Here is a 17,307-nt window from a genome sequence, read left to right as displayed (position 1 = left end):
ATATGAAGAATTGTTTACAAGGAATGATAGTGGCAGTGTGGTGATGGGTGAACTCTGTGCTTTAAAACTAACACACAGAAGGAAAAGCCAGAAAAAAATCCTCACGTTCTCTGACTTGTTTTATTTATTTATTTACTTTTTTTTTTTTTAAGATTTTATTTATTTATTTGACAGACAGAGATCACAAGTAGGCAGAGAGACAGACAGAGAGAGAGAAGAAGAGAAGCAGGCCTCCTGCTGAGCAGAGAGCTCAATGCCGATGCGGGGCTCGATCCCAGGACCCTGGGATCATGACCTGAGCCAAAAGCAGAGGCTTTAACCCACTGAGCCACCCAGGCGCCCCCTCTGACTTGTTTTAAACCATCAACAATGCTGTTCCTATCCAGTGCTGATTTCTGCTAAGTAGTAAAAATTCTATTCACAGATACTTACTTAACAGAGACCATACATTTTTTGGGAAGAAATACAACTAAGTGTATCTGTAAAGAAAAGGTACTTTCACTTTATTTTTGCATATTGGGGGATTTCCAGTTTTGCTGATTGATGTCTTTAATATAATTTCTTTAGAAAGCATTAGAAAGAACAGCTGAATAACTTGCTTTGGAATGATTAAGGCAGAAAAGTACAACAGACACAGATATACAGAGCTGTTTTATTTTGTCTTGCTTGGAAAGGACGATTCAGATTAAAACTAAGATTCAGTCTACAATCAATTAAGCCAAAGGGGGACCATTCAAATGAGTTGTACGAAGTTAGCTTTCCAATGCTGTTTTTGTTAGATTTAATTTCTCTAGTTCCTTTTCCCAAGGTGAAGTTAAGATAGACCCAGTCTGTCAATCTGGGTTTTAACCCTGACTGTAGATTCTTGAGTACTTCTATCCAGCCCAAAATGGTATCCTCTGACATCCTTCCTAAGAAAGCTTTTGCCCTCCTCCCTTAACTCATTCTCTGGTGTTTTAGACTTTTGTTCTGCTCTCTCATTATCCTTGTTCCCCTTTCACCCCACCTTGCAAAAACATTATCTGTCGAAAACTTGGCTAAGAAGGGAAGATCCAAAGGAGAGCATGGAGGATAAAGGATAAGTTAAGAAACATATGCTATTGGTTTTAAGGGTCTACTAAAGAGACATGAGACTTGGTAGTGCTTTGACAGTCAGGGAAGCTACTACTAGGAAGAACTGTGAATAGAGTTTGGTTGGGAAAGGAGGTAGTTCTCAGTAAAGCTCTGGAGAAGCCCCCCGCCTTTTCTCATGGGGGTTGGTAAGCACCACAAAATCACAGCTGAAAGGAAAAAGAAAACTCCACCACTGGCCTTTTTCCGAGCGTGGCCGCCTTCCGCTCGGCTCAGTGCCCGCCACATGCCCAGGAGTGCGTCTGGATCCTTGAGGGGCTCCCTTCGCAGGTGACAGTGCTTACGCTATACTGTAAGAGAGCCAGAAAAGTGCCCATGAGAACCAGAAAGCAAACTTCCAGCTAGCAGGAACATCTCTCTAGGCATCTAAGATGGGGGAATCAACACAGATATCTGGGCAGCATCTGAATGCCAGGAAAAGTGAGGGAGAGGTTATTCCCCCCGCTTCCCCAGTTCAATATAATGGTGATGGAAAAAAGTATTTTATGTGATGTATCTGCTGGGAAAAAGACAGAAAAGACTAAGTTAAAGCCAAATGGTGGGGGAAAAAATGTCTTTACTTCCAACAGATGGAAAGAAATAACTAAGAGAAGAAAATGACCTAGGGTCTAAATTTGGTTACAGAAGAAAGTCTGCTATGCTGGCTTGGAGAATTAGAGCTTATGAATGAAAGCAACTCATTCTACCACTTGGGTGATGCTGTTCTTAAAGAAAGTAGAGACAGAAGGAAAACCTCCATTCTAAGATATAAAAAACTAAGCATAAATACACCAAAAATATTCTCAAAAGTCATGATCTCATAAGTCAGACAAAAAAGAAAAGCTCCATAGGCAATATTAGACTTTGATGTAAGAGATCTCCACCAGTTCATAACCTTTCCAATCTTTTTTAATTACTATGTTTACAAAACGCTTGATATGACTCTCCCTATTAAGTAAAACAAGAATTAGAAGAATGCTTTAACAGATCAAAAGACTTTTATTTTTACTCTGTTGAGGCAGAACTCAATTCCTGCAAACTCTGCTGGCCAAACTTAAAATCTCAGTCTTCCTAAGAAAAAAAGAAAGGGTACCATTTCTCTTCTGGAATACTGTAATAGCAGAGGCACTTCCAGACTTTGAAGTAATATGGTTCTCAATTCTGGATGGGAGTATGTCTGAAGAAGGTGGTTTGTGGCACCTTCTCCTTCTCTAATGAACCATTGTTAATAGGGTTTCTATTCAGAAAGGTATGTTGGGTTTCCCTCAGATTCCAAGTGATTGAGGAAAATGGAAAGCACAGGAACTCAAGAAAATCATTCCAGGACACCAGGCTGACGTTATCTCGATCCTTTTGAAATCAAGCCGGTATCAAAGATGGACCTCTCACATATATACACTTCCTTGGCTTAGACTTAAGAGCGCAGGTTCCCATTCTGGAAAACACGTTAACTAATTATTTCTTGGAAAATATCAGTTGGCCGACTAAATGACCAGAATGTACTCTGGGCTCCAGCAAACTCAATTTTCTAGGATAAAATGCTTTTTAAAATGTCATCTTCCCAAGAATCTAGTCAGAGCATGTCAACCTCTCTTGTTTGTCCATTTAACAGAAGGTTAACAAATGATCTGTGTCCTTTCCCTCAAAATTAGAAATTCTTCCACTTAAGCCCCAACACTAGGACCTGGCAACCAAGGATGGTGGTACAGCTCTTTGTCAAAGGGAGCAGACTGGTTAATCTTTAAAATCACCTGGGACCAGTCTTCCATGTGAGGCAATAATAAATGGCTCACAAAGACAGTGTGGTAATTTGAGGGGACAAAGGGACTAGAAACAACCAGATTTGGTTGTCACCTGACATTGGGCCCCAGGAACCAAAAAGATCAAAAGATTAGCAGAACACAAATAATAAACACCAACTCTCAGATTTCTCATTAACTCCAAGTTTTAAGGACATGTGTTTTCTAGGACCAGAAAAAGCAAGGTTCTTCCACTAGGATAAAACTAAAATGTGAAGAAACTCCAAAGGAATGGACAATGATCTGTTCATTCATTTACAAGAATGGTTCCTACCTTGGCCTGCAGGGTGTTCTAATGTAATAGGAAGAGCAGTGTCCCACCAGTCTCATCAGGACAAATAGTTGGCTAAATTCTGGCTGGGAAGCCAAGTGCTATATTTTCATGTAAAGGAAGGCAATGGCTAGTGGGAAGGAAATTAGTGACTATGTTAAGAAACCATTTGAGATTCAGACAGAATATAGACAGGAGGTGCTCTGGACCCAATGGCGAATTGTGTCATACGAAGAGCCATGAGAAGAGAAAGTTAAGGCCATAAGAAGAGAGAAGGAGTGAAGCAAGGTATGACATCTGAGGAATGGATCATCAACCTCCATCTAAAAAGAGGTAACTGAAAAGGGGTCAATTTTTATCACTTTTAAATAAACGTAAGGAATTGGATTATTTAAAAATGCAAATAGCCTCCAAAGGGTCCAAGACACTGCAATTAACTCGAGAGACCTGGCCCAATTCTGTACGTCACAACCGAACCCTGTTGAGTCATACGTCTTAGTACTAGACCATCCATATCAGGTCACTGTATTATAGCCTTTTCATGTAGCACAGCATGCCTGATGGCACATTACCAGTAAGTTAAGGTGTGTGTGTTTCAGACTATTCCCGTCAGCAGCCTAAATCAAAGGCAAAATTCTGCACTTCTGTTTAATTTTAGATTTCAAGACCCCAAAAGATGAAGAAAATGAGAGACTAGAACTTCAAAAAGATCTCAAGAAGTTTATCCAATAATAGACCATGCCTAGATGAGAACATGGCATTGGCTAGAGAGGGATCAGAGCCCAAGTGGAGCTGTTAAAACATGCACCAGGGTTCACCTTTTGTAGGAAGGTGCCAGACATACATCTGGGCACCAGGAACACTGGGTATCATTCAGGGAAGGCATCAGACCCTCAACTTTATTCAAGTAGTAACTCGAATGTGATGAGGTTCCTTTGCTTTGTCACTCTTCCTCCTTCATATCCAAGGGAGGCAGAGACAATGTGAATAACAATTTTTTATCTGGGAGACTATAATAACTGCAATCAATCTACGCATGGCTCTCAAACAGCTTTCTCTTAACCAGTGGCTGCTCCTATTGTAGTGTCTGACATTTTACAGAACAATGACAATTACAATTAGGTCTTCAAAATGGTCCTTAACCTATTATATCCCAAATCTCAATGTATTTTCAACAGAAGGAAATTCATTTTCAACGGGCATCTCATATTACCAGAGAACATAAAATAAAAGGGAGATTTGTCCAAAGTTCTTTTTCAGTAAAAATCCTAAGCCGGGTAGGAGAGCAAACTTAAGGTTTTGAGGGTGACTGTTTAGTCCATGGTCAATTTCCCCTATCTCAGAAGAGGTCTCTAAGAGGTGGCTGAGCTGGGGGGAAATTCTAAAGATTTGCAGTTCTTCCAGTGAAGCCCTGACAGACAAATATATTTCTTACATAAAGACCAAGAGGATTTTCCCTCCTCCTGTTTTAGGATCAAATTGTTCTTTGTAAAGTGGCTACACTGGGCTTGGTGAAAGGCCCACTCAGCAGGAAATTGACAGACAATCTCAAACCAATGGTTTATTTTTTTCCCCATCACTTTAAAGCATATAACAGGAGTACGGGGACAAAGAGTCAAAGACAAAGGATCAGTTCCTTCAAATAGAAAGGCACACGAAGGTATTTGATAAGTGAAAATTATTTTGAAAATTAACGGGGAGTACGATCAGGAAGGTGAATCATCTGCCTATGCACTAATTTGATTTCTGGAAAAACATTAAGAGGTAAAACGACCAGCTAGGCTTACAACTCAGAGGCAGAAACTTGTTTGATATGTACCAAGATTTGATAACCGCGTTCTCAAGGTTCTGGCCTCTCACCACTTCTACTAACTCCCCTTACTCTTATCCCAGTACAACGGAGCTGGCAAAGTGGACAGCAAAAGACCCTGGTCTAAACTCAAAAATGTTTCCCAGAGCGCGCGACTTCCTTCAACAGCAGCAGGTCTAGCTCCATCTCTGTGCTCTGCAGATCCCAGGCTCCATCTAGCTTTTCTAGTCTCCACCCTCCCCCTCCCCTTCGAGACTCCACCTCCCCCGACCCTCTCCTCCAGGCGCGCCTCCCCTCTCCCGGACTTTCACAGCCACTGGGGACATCGTCCTCTGGCTTCCTACCCCACTCCTGCCTGCTGGGCTTCGGCGCCCAGATATCCATTGGCTCAGGCTTCCCTTGCCCCCGGCCGGTCCGGAGCTGCGGCCAGCGGATAGTACGGCCGGCCCAGGTCCGACCCATCCTCGTGACGGTCCCGCCTCACTCACCCTCTGTCACCTCGAGCACCTTAATCTGTTCCTCGGCAGCGGCTCGCACCTCCTGCACTGGGGAGAGGATCCCGGTGAGCGTATCCACTAACGCCTCCTTCAGTCCTTGTGCCACTGGACCGGGCAGCCCGGAGGCCGCACCACCCGCTGCCGCTGCCGCCATCTTTCTTCCTTTCAGCCCGCCAGCCCCGCGACCGGGACCCGCCACTAAATGACGGCTCCCGCGCGCGGCCAATCCGCGAAGCCGCGCCTGCGCACCAGAGCCGGGCGGGAGCGGGAAGGGGGCGGGGAATGGGTTAAGCCTCCAGAGACAGCGCCTCCTGTCGTATGGACGGAAAGTGCACCTTTTCCCGCAAGAATCATTTCGCATTTATGTGAAAACTGAGGTTAGGGGGATTTTCTAAAGTGGAACAGCAAGTTAGCAAACTCACTGGGAACAAACGCCATGATATAGGACTTTAAGTTCATGGATCTTTCAGGTATAAGAGACTTTGTTAGGAGAGAGGAAGTGAAATGGGAATGGATGTAGATGGCTTTAAGGAGAGAGGTCTGGGTCAGAAATAGTGATTTTTTTAAATCAGTCTTTTCCCCCACTACAAACACTGAAAGAAAAAAAAAAAACAAAAACCGTTGGCTCAAGAGAGCCTCTTCATTTCAGCCTCCAGAATTCAAAGGTAGGGGGAAAGAAACTGAAGTGGACTGGGCAGTGGGGAGTGGTCACCTGCAAAAGACCCAATCCCTTGATTTTCCAGCCTAGTTGAGCCCAACTTCAAAATTGTGGAGTGTCTGGCCAGGAGAGGGCACCTGCGTGGGGAAGGACATTTCCTGCAGAGTAAGCACTTGAATGACTATTTGAGAATGAATCCTGTTCACCGAAAACCTATACATTTTTTTTTTTTTTTTTTGCCCAGATAAATTGTGGCTGGACGTTTAAGGGATGAAGGAGTGAGAGAAGTTTAACATGGATATCTTAGGGCTGGTTGTGGGAAATGGCTGAAGGAATAGAGATAGTGCTAAATATTGGAGCAAGTGGAGAGGATTATCCAGAGGGGTTAAAAATGCAGGGCAGAATGTAAATAAAATACACTTCAAATTTTAAAAAACTACAGGGCGGGCTGGCAAGCATGTAGTGGCAGAGGGACAGAATGGCATGTTGGTGGAGTGGGAGGCTCTAGAGCAAGAGGAACAGGTAATTTTTAGCAAGCTGTTCAGGTTAAGTGCCTTAAAATGGTTTCTAGGAACTCTGACTCTCATTCCCAAGTGGCAGAGGAAACCAGATGGCAATTCCTAGCCTAGTTCTAAGACTACAACTGCTAAATTGGTAGTGATCTGGGGTTGTCACTTCATCTGAGTATTCTTCCTAAAAATTGATTCCTTGCTTTGAGGACAGCTCTAAACATATTTGTCATTTCCCATGTTAGAGGACAGGTGGGTTGTGTTACCACAATTTCATAGGAAAAAGATTGCTTCTTGGACCTTGAAATTCCACAGTAGGGAATAGTAGGACTTCTTTTCCTTCTTTCCTTGTTCCATTAGAGCAGCTCCTTTTTTCCTGGGTTAAATTCACTTTTACCCCTGGAAGAGAACAGGAAAGTCCAGAGGGTGGTAGATTTTCAAACTGTGGAGTGGATGGAGAACTCAAGAGCTCTGAATTTTGGTTTGCTGAAGGATGCTATGTCCACAGTGTGCAAGTAGGGAACCCCTGCTCCCCGTTTTCCCCAACCAAAGGGTTTCAGAGCTCCTGCTTAGGATTGAGGATCAGACATTTCCAGGCAGATGAGGTTTACCCCTTGGTTAAGCAAATGACCACAAGCAGTCTCACCTTGCAGATCAAGGAATGGGCCACAAGATAAATGGAGACAGAAACCAGACAGAGAGGGAACTAGAGAGAACCAGTGGACAATACAGGAGATAACTTTATTGAAACGCAAATGGCATCAAACAGATGAATCTTGCTGGGAGGAGACATGCCTGATGGAACAGAGGGCCCAGAGGAGAGGGGCCTCTGGCAGTGATGGAGGAAGGCCTCTTCAGCTGGCCTGGCATGGATTTAATTTTCAACCAATTTGTTAACTTAAAACAAATTACTGGGGGGACAGCTCAGCTCTCTTCATGATTGTTACCGCAACTATATACAACGGTTTGCTTTCCAGATTCAAATTTGCTTTCTCTACATTAGATATAAAAGGGGGTAGACTGAAAGAGAGGGTCAAATGAGAAAAAAAACATAAACACATAGACACACATATATCCTGGTTTGGAGCTTTATGTCCAATAAATTAAAAAAAAAAAAAAAACCCAAACCTGGTGCAAAAATTCCTGCCCACTTTCCACCTGAGGATTGCCATGCATTTGAGAAACACAGAGTCCATCCACATAAACAGTGCTGCCTATAACAGGATGGGGGTGGGTGGGCAAGGGAAGGAAAGGAATCTAGTAGGGGTTGGAATTCATTTTAAAAAAGGATTGTTCGGTTAAAAAAGACAACACAAAAAACAACAGTAACAAAAGCCATTAAGTGGGAGGCTCTGCACAGCAGTAGCCCAGACACTGGCAGGGATATGGGAGCTCTTGGCTTATTATCCAACATCTTCAGTCTCCGGGGAATGGCAGGGAAGCAGGAAGAGCCCACAGGAGATGACCAAAGGCCTGTCATCAGCCTTTGGGGGGGACCGAAGAGGTGACTTCAGTGCAATTTGTTTTACACTTGCCTTCTTCCAGCCTTAGTTCCTTCCCAGATGCTTGGTCCTAGATTTCAAGGGACCTAGTACTAGCACACAACTTTGTCTTTTACCCATAAGCTCCCTGGCAGGGAAAACTGACAAACTTGAAACAAAAGCAGTTGTCCACAGCCTCATCTACCCCATGGCCCCATCAGCTAGAATCTGTGAATCTGGAAAGATAAGAAGCTCCTCTCAGATTTTTTTTTTCTTTAAAAAAAATAAAATCCTTAAAAAAGGATTTTATTCTGTCACTGTGGCTGAGTCATTCTGTACCCTAGGCCTGGCATGGGGAAGGGAAAGGATGAGCCCAGGGGTTTAGCTGCCCCTGTTCTGCATCTTTCTTGTGCTTCAGTCCCTCCTGTGAGCCAAGCAGAGCACAGAGATGGGGCCTTCAAGGGGGTACTGGAGTCCCCCAGCAGCCTTGGGGAAGGAGGTTCTGGCCAGGTTTCTCAGACCCAGCAGTGCCCTTTAGAACTCAACTACAGGAGGGGGGATGTTGCTAAGAGCACAAGTTGCCATGGAAATACAAATGAGATTTTCTGACTTTTCTCATCCTATTATATAATCAGGAAAATGCTCGGAGTAGATGCAATCCAGCAGAAGAGCGGTCTGGAAGAGACCTCCAACTGCTTTCTTCTGCTACCGCCCTTTCGTTTCCCAAGGAAAAATTTCAGAGGCAGGAGATAGTTCTCCAAAGATTGTGTTCAACTTGAAGAGATGCCAGCATTCCCCCTCACGTCTGCCCAAAGGCACATGCACCTTTTCTTTCTGTGTTAAATAAAAGGAAAAACAGAAACATAAGGAAGCATGGGAAAGATAACTTTGAAATTAATGTAAAGCCTCGAACTGTAACCTTCTTATTTTTTAGGACCTTCTTATTTTTTAGTCCTAAAGCCCCTCAGTGTGGGGACTCTGTTACTTGCCTTTCCCTTAAAAAAAAAAAAAAAAGGTGACTTTCACACTGAAGCGTGCATCAGAATTACCAAGAGGGTTTGTTAAAACACAAATGGCTGGGCCCTCTCCCTAGTTTCTGATTTAGTAGGTCTGAGATGGGGGCCTGAGAATTTCATTTTTAACAAGTTCCCAGATGTTGCTGCTGCTGCTGCTGCTGGCTGGAAACATAGATTGAAAACCAGTATTCTAAGAAATGAAAGAGTTTAATCAAGGGACCAAAGGTCCACTTACTTCCATGACCACTCTTGTCGATAGAAAATTCTCCGTGACATAATCATTCAGAGAAAAATAGCCAGAACATCAAACTGGGAGGATCCAGGATACATAGGCTTAATTTTCAACTCTAATGCTCTCTGTGCAGCCTCCATATTTCTACCAGGGTCCTCATCTTCCAGCTTACTCCAGTTTCCCAGTCTCTGGCTGGCAGCGCTTGCCTCCAGGACTGGGCTGAGCACACACCCACACACACACATGGATCCTCAGCAATGGGGAGAGCCCAGCTGGTGGCCCCATATATCCCTGATCAGGTTGGTTGAGGACTCAAGAATATATAAAGCTGATTCAAGTATAAAGGGCAGTATCTTCAGGCGTTGGCCTTTGGGAACACAGTGTCCGTAAGACCATTTTATTACTTATGGCTTCTCTAGTGGAGCCATGAACCACTAGTAGCCAGAACTTGCTAGTAGTTCCTCATCACAAGAGTGTACCAGCATTGAATTAGTATATCCATTAGTAAACCCTCTGGAAAAACACATTTCATCCCATCAGTGGGGTTGACTTATAGTCTGCTTATTAGCATCAGCTTAGCTAAGGTCAAAGAAAAAGAAAAAAAAAAAAAGAATGCTGAGGAGTTACATTTGGTGATGTGGATTAATTTAACACTTGAACCCTGTGTTAGACCTGCGATTAGGACAAGAACAGCCTCCTTTCCTAAACACCCTGCAATCAAGAATCCTTAAGAGTCTCCTGTAGGTCTCCTAATGCGGGTTTGTAGGACCAAGTCCCACCCAGTCTGGCAAATTTCACCTTCTAAGCAGGGTTTCTGTATATAGGTGTCCTCACAGGCAATGATGTGAGGTGTTTGGGAGAAAGATCAGGTTGTTTTCTTCCTACTCTTTTGGAAACCTACAGGAACGAGTTCCCTCCGAGACTGGAAGGGAATGTTCCTCTGAATAGTGTGACCCTCATGGTCAGAGAGCTAGGAGTGGAGACGTGGTGAGATTAGGTCCATTGGGAGTCTTGCAAACCAGGAAAACCAAAGAGCCAAAAATGAAATGAAGAAAAAAAAAATCAAAAACAAAAACCCACCATTTCTTCTGAAATCCTTAAGGAGTATGAATAGATTAGTTAGAGGACTGGTAATTCAAGACTAAAATGTAGCATGCCAATCAATAAGGACTTCATTGTGGGGTCTGTCCACAGACAGCAAATCTTTGTTTCCTGTTAGCCTCTAGCTTCCCAATGGTGAGACTACACGAAAAAGATGTTGGTAGAAGGATTCACACAAAGACAGAGATAAGCACCGTAGAGCTGCCACAAAGCATAGATCTTTAAAAAATATTCTGAAGCCTCAGTTGGGAAACAGCAACAGCAAAGTGCTCTTAGAGAGAGAGAGAGGGAGAGACACACAAAGACATCAAGTCCCGTATTAGCCTCCAATTACCTAGTATTTTATTTTTAATGCCTAGGCAGGGATTGAGAAACACATACACTGGACAAAATGTGTTGGTCGTCTTCATCCAGAAATGAGAGGGAGTCTGCGTAGGGACCTCTCCTGGAGTCGTGGCTCTCCCCAGAAGTTGATGTTGGGTACTGAACCATGTCGTCTGCTAGCCCACTTTGGTGAGAAATGGAGTTGAGGGTCTGGAGAGGAAGGGGAGAGCACACATCCCAGTCCTACATAGGCTGGGTTCTTCTGAAGGTGCCCGGGGGCTGATAATTTAGCTGCGGGACCCGATTTTCATTTTCGGAGGGATCCCAGTAGTCTCAACTAAGAAGCAGATGCGTAGGTAGGAGAGAATGCTGTGGATTTGCTCTTGCCATTAATTCTAGGGCAGTGAGGGGGAGCTCAGGTTTTCTGCTTTAGAGAAGTCTGCATGAGCACCCCAAGGGGTTATAGCACCATGAGGAGGCTCAACCTTCTGCAGTTGCCACATAAGCATGATTCCTTGGTGAGACAACACATCCCCACGATGCGGGGTCCAAGTGTGCGACTGTAAACAGGGTCCCAGGCTCCAGAGGGAAAGCTGAGGATGCAGTGCCACTTCTTTAGATGGGAACACACTTTTTGGAGGACAGCAACTAGAGACCTGGGCTAAATGCAGCAGTCAACTCAGAGTAGAGGGTGGTGGGTCCCAGAAATAGAGAGTAAAATTCATAACACGAGAGGCCTCCAGAATCAACCTTCTGAGGATCCAAGTAAAATTCATGGTGGTATCCATGGTTTCTACGGAGCCAAGAATCCGTTTGGAGGTCTGAGGCAGTTGGAATGGAGGAAGGGGTTCCCCTCGTTCCTTTTTCTCAAGTAGCCAGTAACATCCATGATAGAAGGCACTGGCTGGGCAGCACCAGAAAGTAGAGAGTTAAGGGCTCAACCACCCAATCAAGATGGCATTGAAAGTCTGAGCCTTGCCATGGGACTGGAGCTAAGGACAGGGTTCAGAAGAGGCCTCGGTCCAAAGTAGGCCCATCCCGGTCTTCCCTTCCATCCACGTGAGAACACCCAGCTCTGAGGCCTCCTCACTCTGCAGAGCAGAGACCTTAAGGCAGTGATATGAGCACCATCCTTGAACAAACAGCCTCTTCCCACCACGGAATTGCATATTTTACAGCTGAGTTGGTTGGGGATCTTCACAGCTCATGGACTTAGCAGCAAAAGCAGTAAAAAGTCTCCAGCATAGGGCGCCCTGTCATCCCTGAAAGCAACCAGGCAAAGGCAGAAGCTTCCTTGGGGAGCAACCTGAACCATCTGTTGGACCTAAATGGAAAGATTCTGATACGAAGAGTCAGATGCACGTACTCCTTGGTTGGGTGGGACACAACAGTCCAGGTGAGTACGCCTGTAGATTCAGATAAGGTCTTGTGCTACATGGGAATCTGAAGAATGCACACTTGGGCCCGGGCTCACCCTGTGTCTTTGATCTGCAGAGCCCTGAAACTACATCCTCGCCAGGCAGTTCAGGCTGGATCTCATCCCACAGTGGCTTCCAGAAATGCCAGGAAAAGGACGTGTCCACTTGAGATAAGCAAGGTTCCATAGTCCTTCAGGGTCCATCTAATGGATCCCAGATCTTCTGCCCCTCCTGTATTAGACATCTAATCAAAGGCTTCTTTCTAGATGGCACCTTGGGTTTTGGCTACATTTCTTAGATGATCCTGAGGGTCTAGATAAGCAGGGGATGTGCACTTAATGGAGATTAAGATTTCCTACTAGACTGTGAACACAACGGCTCAAGTCTTGCCTTTTTTTTTTTTTTTTTTTTTTAAACCTGGCGACTGGTAGACAATAAGTACTCAGAGTTTGCTGCGTAAAGGCATACAGACTGCCGGGCCTTCGGGGCAACTTCTGGTGAAGGTGGATCCCTTTAGAAGGCACATCTTTGCCACCAAATCAAATTCCTTGAAACTTACATTCTGATTGTGAGTATTTCCTATGGATGTCTGGTCTCCTAGAAGTGAATATTTACTTGTCAAGAACAAACAGTAAATGCCAGTTCCAGATTTTGGATTCAGTCGAGCAGAGTGGCCGCCATCAGAATAGCGCAGTGAGGGGCCCAAAAGGCCACAACACAAAGGAATATTCCCAGGTTCCTGGTTTTCCTCCAGTCCTGTGTGGAGTTCAGAGTAGATCTTCTATCAGCATGAGGGGATACACTCTCAGGCTGGAGGCTGGCAGCTGAGCTCCCAGGCAGAACGTGTGCTCTCTCAATAGCGAAGTCAAGGTTCTTCTACTAACTTTTGTCTGAATCAATGCTTCCGGTCTCCTGTAAGTCCCAAGGATGCCAAAGATAGTGGTACGGCAGGCATCTAGTTAGTGCCAATTAGATGGTATCAGATTCTCTGAAGAAAACCCACTTGGAAAAGCCAAACTAGCCCCAGTAAAAGCAACCCAAGCATTTTGTGGACATGAGAGGAAATGGGGGGAAAAAGAAAGAAAGAAAGAAAGAAAGAAAGAAAGGAAGGAAGGAAGAACGAAGGAAAAGGAAAATAAATAGGCAGGTGGGAGGGGGAAAAAGAAACAAAACAAAAAGCAAAAATAAAAAAGAAAGTAGGGTTTATTGACTCTCATGCATGTTAAATTAGAGGGTATAAGACAGAGCTAGCAGTCTTTCTCTGAAGGCTGGAATGCTATTGTTGTGGTTTGGTGACTTCCAAGATAGGCAGCCATCTGGTCGTGGTCCCCTACATCATCCAGGGATGGGTAGCACGCTCTCTACCTTGGCAACTGCTTCCTCTCTCCAGCGTCATGTTTTCTTTTTCTTTCTTTTTTTTTTTTTTAAATATCTTTTACAGATTGATTTAAACATTTTTTAAACCACATGCTGCTTTTTCTGGGCTCCAGCCAGATCTCTGGGGGAAAGAGTTATTGGCAGTGGTGACGGAACTCAGAAGGGTCTGCGAGAAATTCTGGGGAGCTTCCGCCTCCCTTAGATGTCCCCACACAGGGCTGTCTCTCCCAGAGCTGTTCATGAGAATCACTTAGGAACTGCTGCAGGATTTTCTGATGTCTTCTGAACCCCTCCCCAGAAAGCCTAGGAGTCCGTAATTGAGACACGAAATCAAGGAAAAAAGACCCAGAATCATCTTTTCCCCAAAGTCATGAGAGGAGGCCAGTAAATGTATCTAGGGGACACAAGTTTCCAAGCTCCACCCCACCAGTCCTTACTAGGAAGTTCTCAATCAAGGTGCAGCACCAAGAACCTGCCCTCTTCCTTTCCTCCTCCTCCCCCTCCTGTTCTCTTGGGCCGGAGAACCAGTGCTCTGGAAGAAGAGAGGGGAGAGGAGGAGAGAACGTCGCTGATGCCAGCATTCTGCTCTCTGGGGTGACAGTGACGCTAGACCCTCAAAGCGTGGCCTGGAGGTTTGGGTCCAGGATGGTTTCTCGATCTGGAGACTCAATGTAACTGGCGGCTTCTTGAAGTTTCAGCAGCATGGCCATCTAAAGAGGGGCAAAAGGATGCATTCGTGAGAGTCGGGACTCAGGGTCCTTGCCCACAGAAGGGAAACATAAAGCCATCTAGATCATGGGTCTGGAAGGTTCTCGTTTGGAAGTGATGAAGGGCCCAGAGGGTTTACAGGTGGCTCACTGGCTCAAGAAAAGGCAACCAGGGTTACTTCAACCCCGTCTGTAAGCATGGGCACGTGCTGCTGGAGAGTGTCTCGTCGATACGATGTCCAAACAAGGCAGCCTCTGCCTCCAAGGCGTTCACACGCAGGAGAAGACAGAAGGCCTGGACATACGGGTCAATACCGGGAGGGATGTGCAAAGCGGCCGTAAGAACACCTGTGTGTGTCAACTTCTTCCAAATAGATCATAACCGAACAGACTCAGTGTTCTCACGAGCCAGTCCTGCGCCCCCAACACACAGCCTAGTGCTTCGGGTCAGGTCTAAACACTATGGTGCATTCACCTCCTTCCTCCTGCACTCTTCACCTCTCTCCCACTCCCATGTTTCTTCAAGACTGTCACCCTCCATTTCAGCTCCGCACACCTGGCTGGTTCTCTCCTGAATCCACTCTTCACCTTTCTATTTACGTGCCTGTTAACAGTCTTCCATTTTAATGGCTTTTTTTTTTTTTTTTTACACAGGTAGCACCTGTTTTTAACAAAGTCAAAATCTAAAATGTATTATGACTAAAGTAGAAGAATTTCTTATTTGCCTCGTCAAACTGCAAGGTCACAGGAGTGGGGCATGTTACATTTTAACACAAGCTGCCAAGTTCTCTTTCGAAAGGGCTTTGCTAACAAACGCTCCCATCAGCCGAGTGTGAAGTCTGTGCTTCCAGACACACTATTTCTGCCAATGGGAAACGGTTTTCTCCTTGTTTTGATGTTGCATTTCTATGATTATTAGGGAAGCTAAGGATCTTTTTATATACATATATATTTAGAGATTTTATTTATTTATTTGACAGAGATCACAAGTAGGCAGAGAAGCAGGCAGAGAGAGAAGGGGGAAGCAGGCTCTCTGCGGGGCTCGATCCCAGGACCTTCTCAGATCATGACCTGAGCCGAAGGCAGAGGCTTAACCCACTGAGCCACCCAGGGGCCCCTCTTTTTATACTTTTATTGGCCATTTGCCTTCCTCTAGTCAAATGCCTATCCATATCCTTTGTCCATTCTTCCAGCTGGAAATTTTATAGGAAGTCTTATATATTCTAGGTACCAATCCTCTTTTGGTTACAAGCCTTGCAAATATTTGCACCCAACGGGTCCCTTGTCTCAGACTACTTTTCACAGTGGTTCGTGAAATCCACTGAACTGAAGCCATCCTCAGGATAATACCAATGTATGGGGAGAGGTAGTGACAGAGTGTATATGTGTCCCACTGCTCTCTTTTTTGGTTAATAGTCCTAACTGGGATCTGCCTGAGACATGGATCTCTACGAGCTTGCATCTTGCTAGCAAGCATTATTATTTAGCTTAGGCTAGGCTGTAGGCCTATGAGCTTCATAACCCAAGATTCTGATGGCTGAGCTCCTCGCTGACCTCATTCTAGTCCTAGCCTTGCTGAAACCCTCAAGCCTCCATCAGGGTATGCATGAAAAGTTCAATTCCAGGGGCACCTGGGTGGCTCAGTCAGTTGAGCATCTGACTCTTGATTTTGGCTCAGGTGATGATCTTGGGATCGTGGGATCAAGCTCTGCAGTGCAGTGCAGAGCCTACTTGTCCCTCTCCCTCTGCTCCTTCCCCAGCTCATGTACACACACGCACATGCTCTTCAAATAAATAAATAAAATCTTAAGGAAAAAAGTTCAGTTCCATAATACTCTTACTTTCACGTTAGAATGGCTTCTACTTACCAGAGGGTCTGAGTCCAGAGAACTTGGGGTGCTGTCTTTGACCGTCCTATCCTCGGGAGGTGAGGCAATGCTATGAGGGCCCACAGTGGGAGGGGGCAGGTGGTACAGCTTCGATTGGTCTTGTTGGGCTGATGGCCAGGGAAGAGTGTCCCGGACCCACTCTACTGGGTCCTCCCAAGCGGCTTTCTGTCCGTGGACCTGGATAGAAGGGGAAATGTGGTTACTGGCAGAGGGATCCACAGATAGAGACTTGCTCATAGTGTCTCCTGATGGCCATATGCATTTCCTCCAATGGAAAGCCCTGAGACTCATCCCCATGAGTTGAGACTCAACTCCTTTGAGTTTCCCCAGAAAAGAAGTAAGTTGGTATAAACAGGTAAAACTATTCTGGAGGATAACTTGGCAGGCCGTGTGAAAAACTTAACATGTAAATGGGGTACCGGGGTAGCTCGATGGGTTAAGCATCAGACTCTTGATTTTGGCTCAGGTAATGATCTCAGGGTTGTGAGATCGAGCCCTATGTTGGGCTCTGTACTGGGTGTAGAGCCTGCTTAAGATTCTCGCTCTCCAGGGACGCCTGGGTGGCTCAGTTGGTTAAGCGGCTGCCTTCGGCTCAGGTCATGATCCCAGCACCCTGGGATCGAGTCCCACGTCCGGCTCCTTGCTCGGCAGGGAACCTGCTTCTCCCTCTGCCTCTGCCTGCCTCTCAGCCTACTTGTGGTCTCTCTCTCTCTCTGACAAATAAAAATTAAAAAAAAAAAAAAATTAAAAAAAAAAAAAAGATTCTCGCTCTCCAGACACAGCACCTCCCCAGGCCCCAGCACTGCTGCTGAGACCTCTATGCGTCCCACTTAAGGAAATGCCTTTACTCAGGGAGCCTCCCGCTACTCAGTGCGGAAGGAAGAGCTGGTCTCCCCTCGGCCGACGCCAGGAGCCCAGAAATGCTGCATCGGGGAGCAGGCGCCCAGGCTGGACCTGCCCCCTCCCTGCAACGTGTATGTTCAAAAGTGAACAATAAACGTGCATCTCTGAAAGGATGCAGAGAACCGGGAAAAAAAAAAAAAGATTCTCACTCTCTTCCGCCCCTCCCCATCACTCCCCTCTCTAAAAACAAAAACCCCCAAAACAA

General features: G+C 45.3%; 2 protein-coding genes across 3 annotated transcripts in view; both read right to left on the bottom strand.

The window, feature by feature from the left end:
• The window catches only part of IPO9 (importin 9), a 55,252-nt gene extending 49,572 nt beyond the window's left edge, over window positions 1-5,680 (bottom strand). The window contains exon 1 of one of the 2 annotated variants that reach the window (XM_032878247.1): window positions 5,479-5,680. In XM_032878247.1, coding sequence (XP_032734138.1) covers window positions 5,479-5,641 — 163 coding nt within the window. In that variant the 5' untranslated portion in view covers window positions 5,642-5,680. Of the gene's footprint in view, window positions 1-1,311; window positions 1,412-5,478 lie in introns of those variants that run through there. The other variant, XM_032878248.1, reaches the window with a different exon arrangement.
• A 7,731-nt stretch (window positions 5,681-13,411) lies between these two features.
• Window positions 13,412-17,307, bottom strand: part of NAV1 (neuron navigator 1) — a 173,721-nt gene continuing 169,825 nt past the window's right edge. The window contains 2 exon segments of the mRNA XM_032878246.1: window positions 13,412-14,313; window positions 16,179-16,376. Of these exon segments, the coding sequence (XP_032734137.1) occupies window positions 14,218-14,313; window positions 16,179-16,376 (294 nt within the window). The 3' untranslated portion in view covers window positions 13,412-14,217.

The sequence above is a fragment of the Lontra canadensis genome, unplaced genomic scaffold (assembly GCF_010015895.1).
Source record: "Lontra canadensis isolate GAN:19392208 unplaced genomic scaffold, GSC_riverotter_1.0 scaffold63, whole genome shotgun sequence".
Lineage (NCBI taxonomy): Eukaryota > Metazoa > Chordata > Mammalia > Carnivora > Mustelidae > Lontra > Lontra canadensis.
This window is presented reverse-complemented; position numbering and strand designations above follow the sequence as displayed.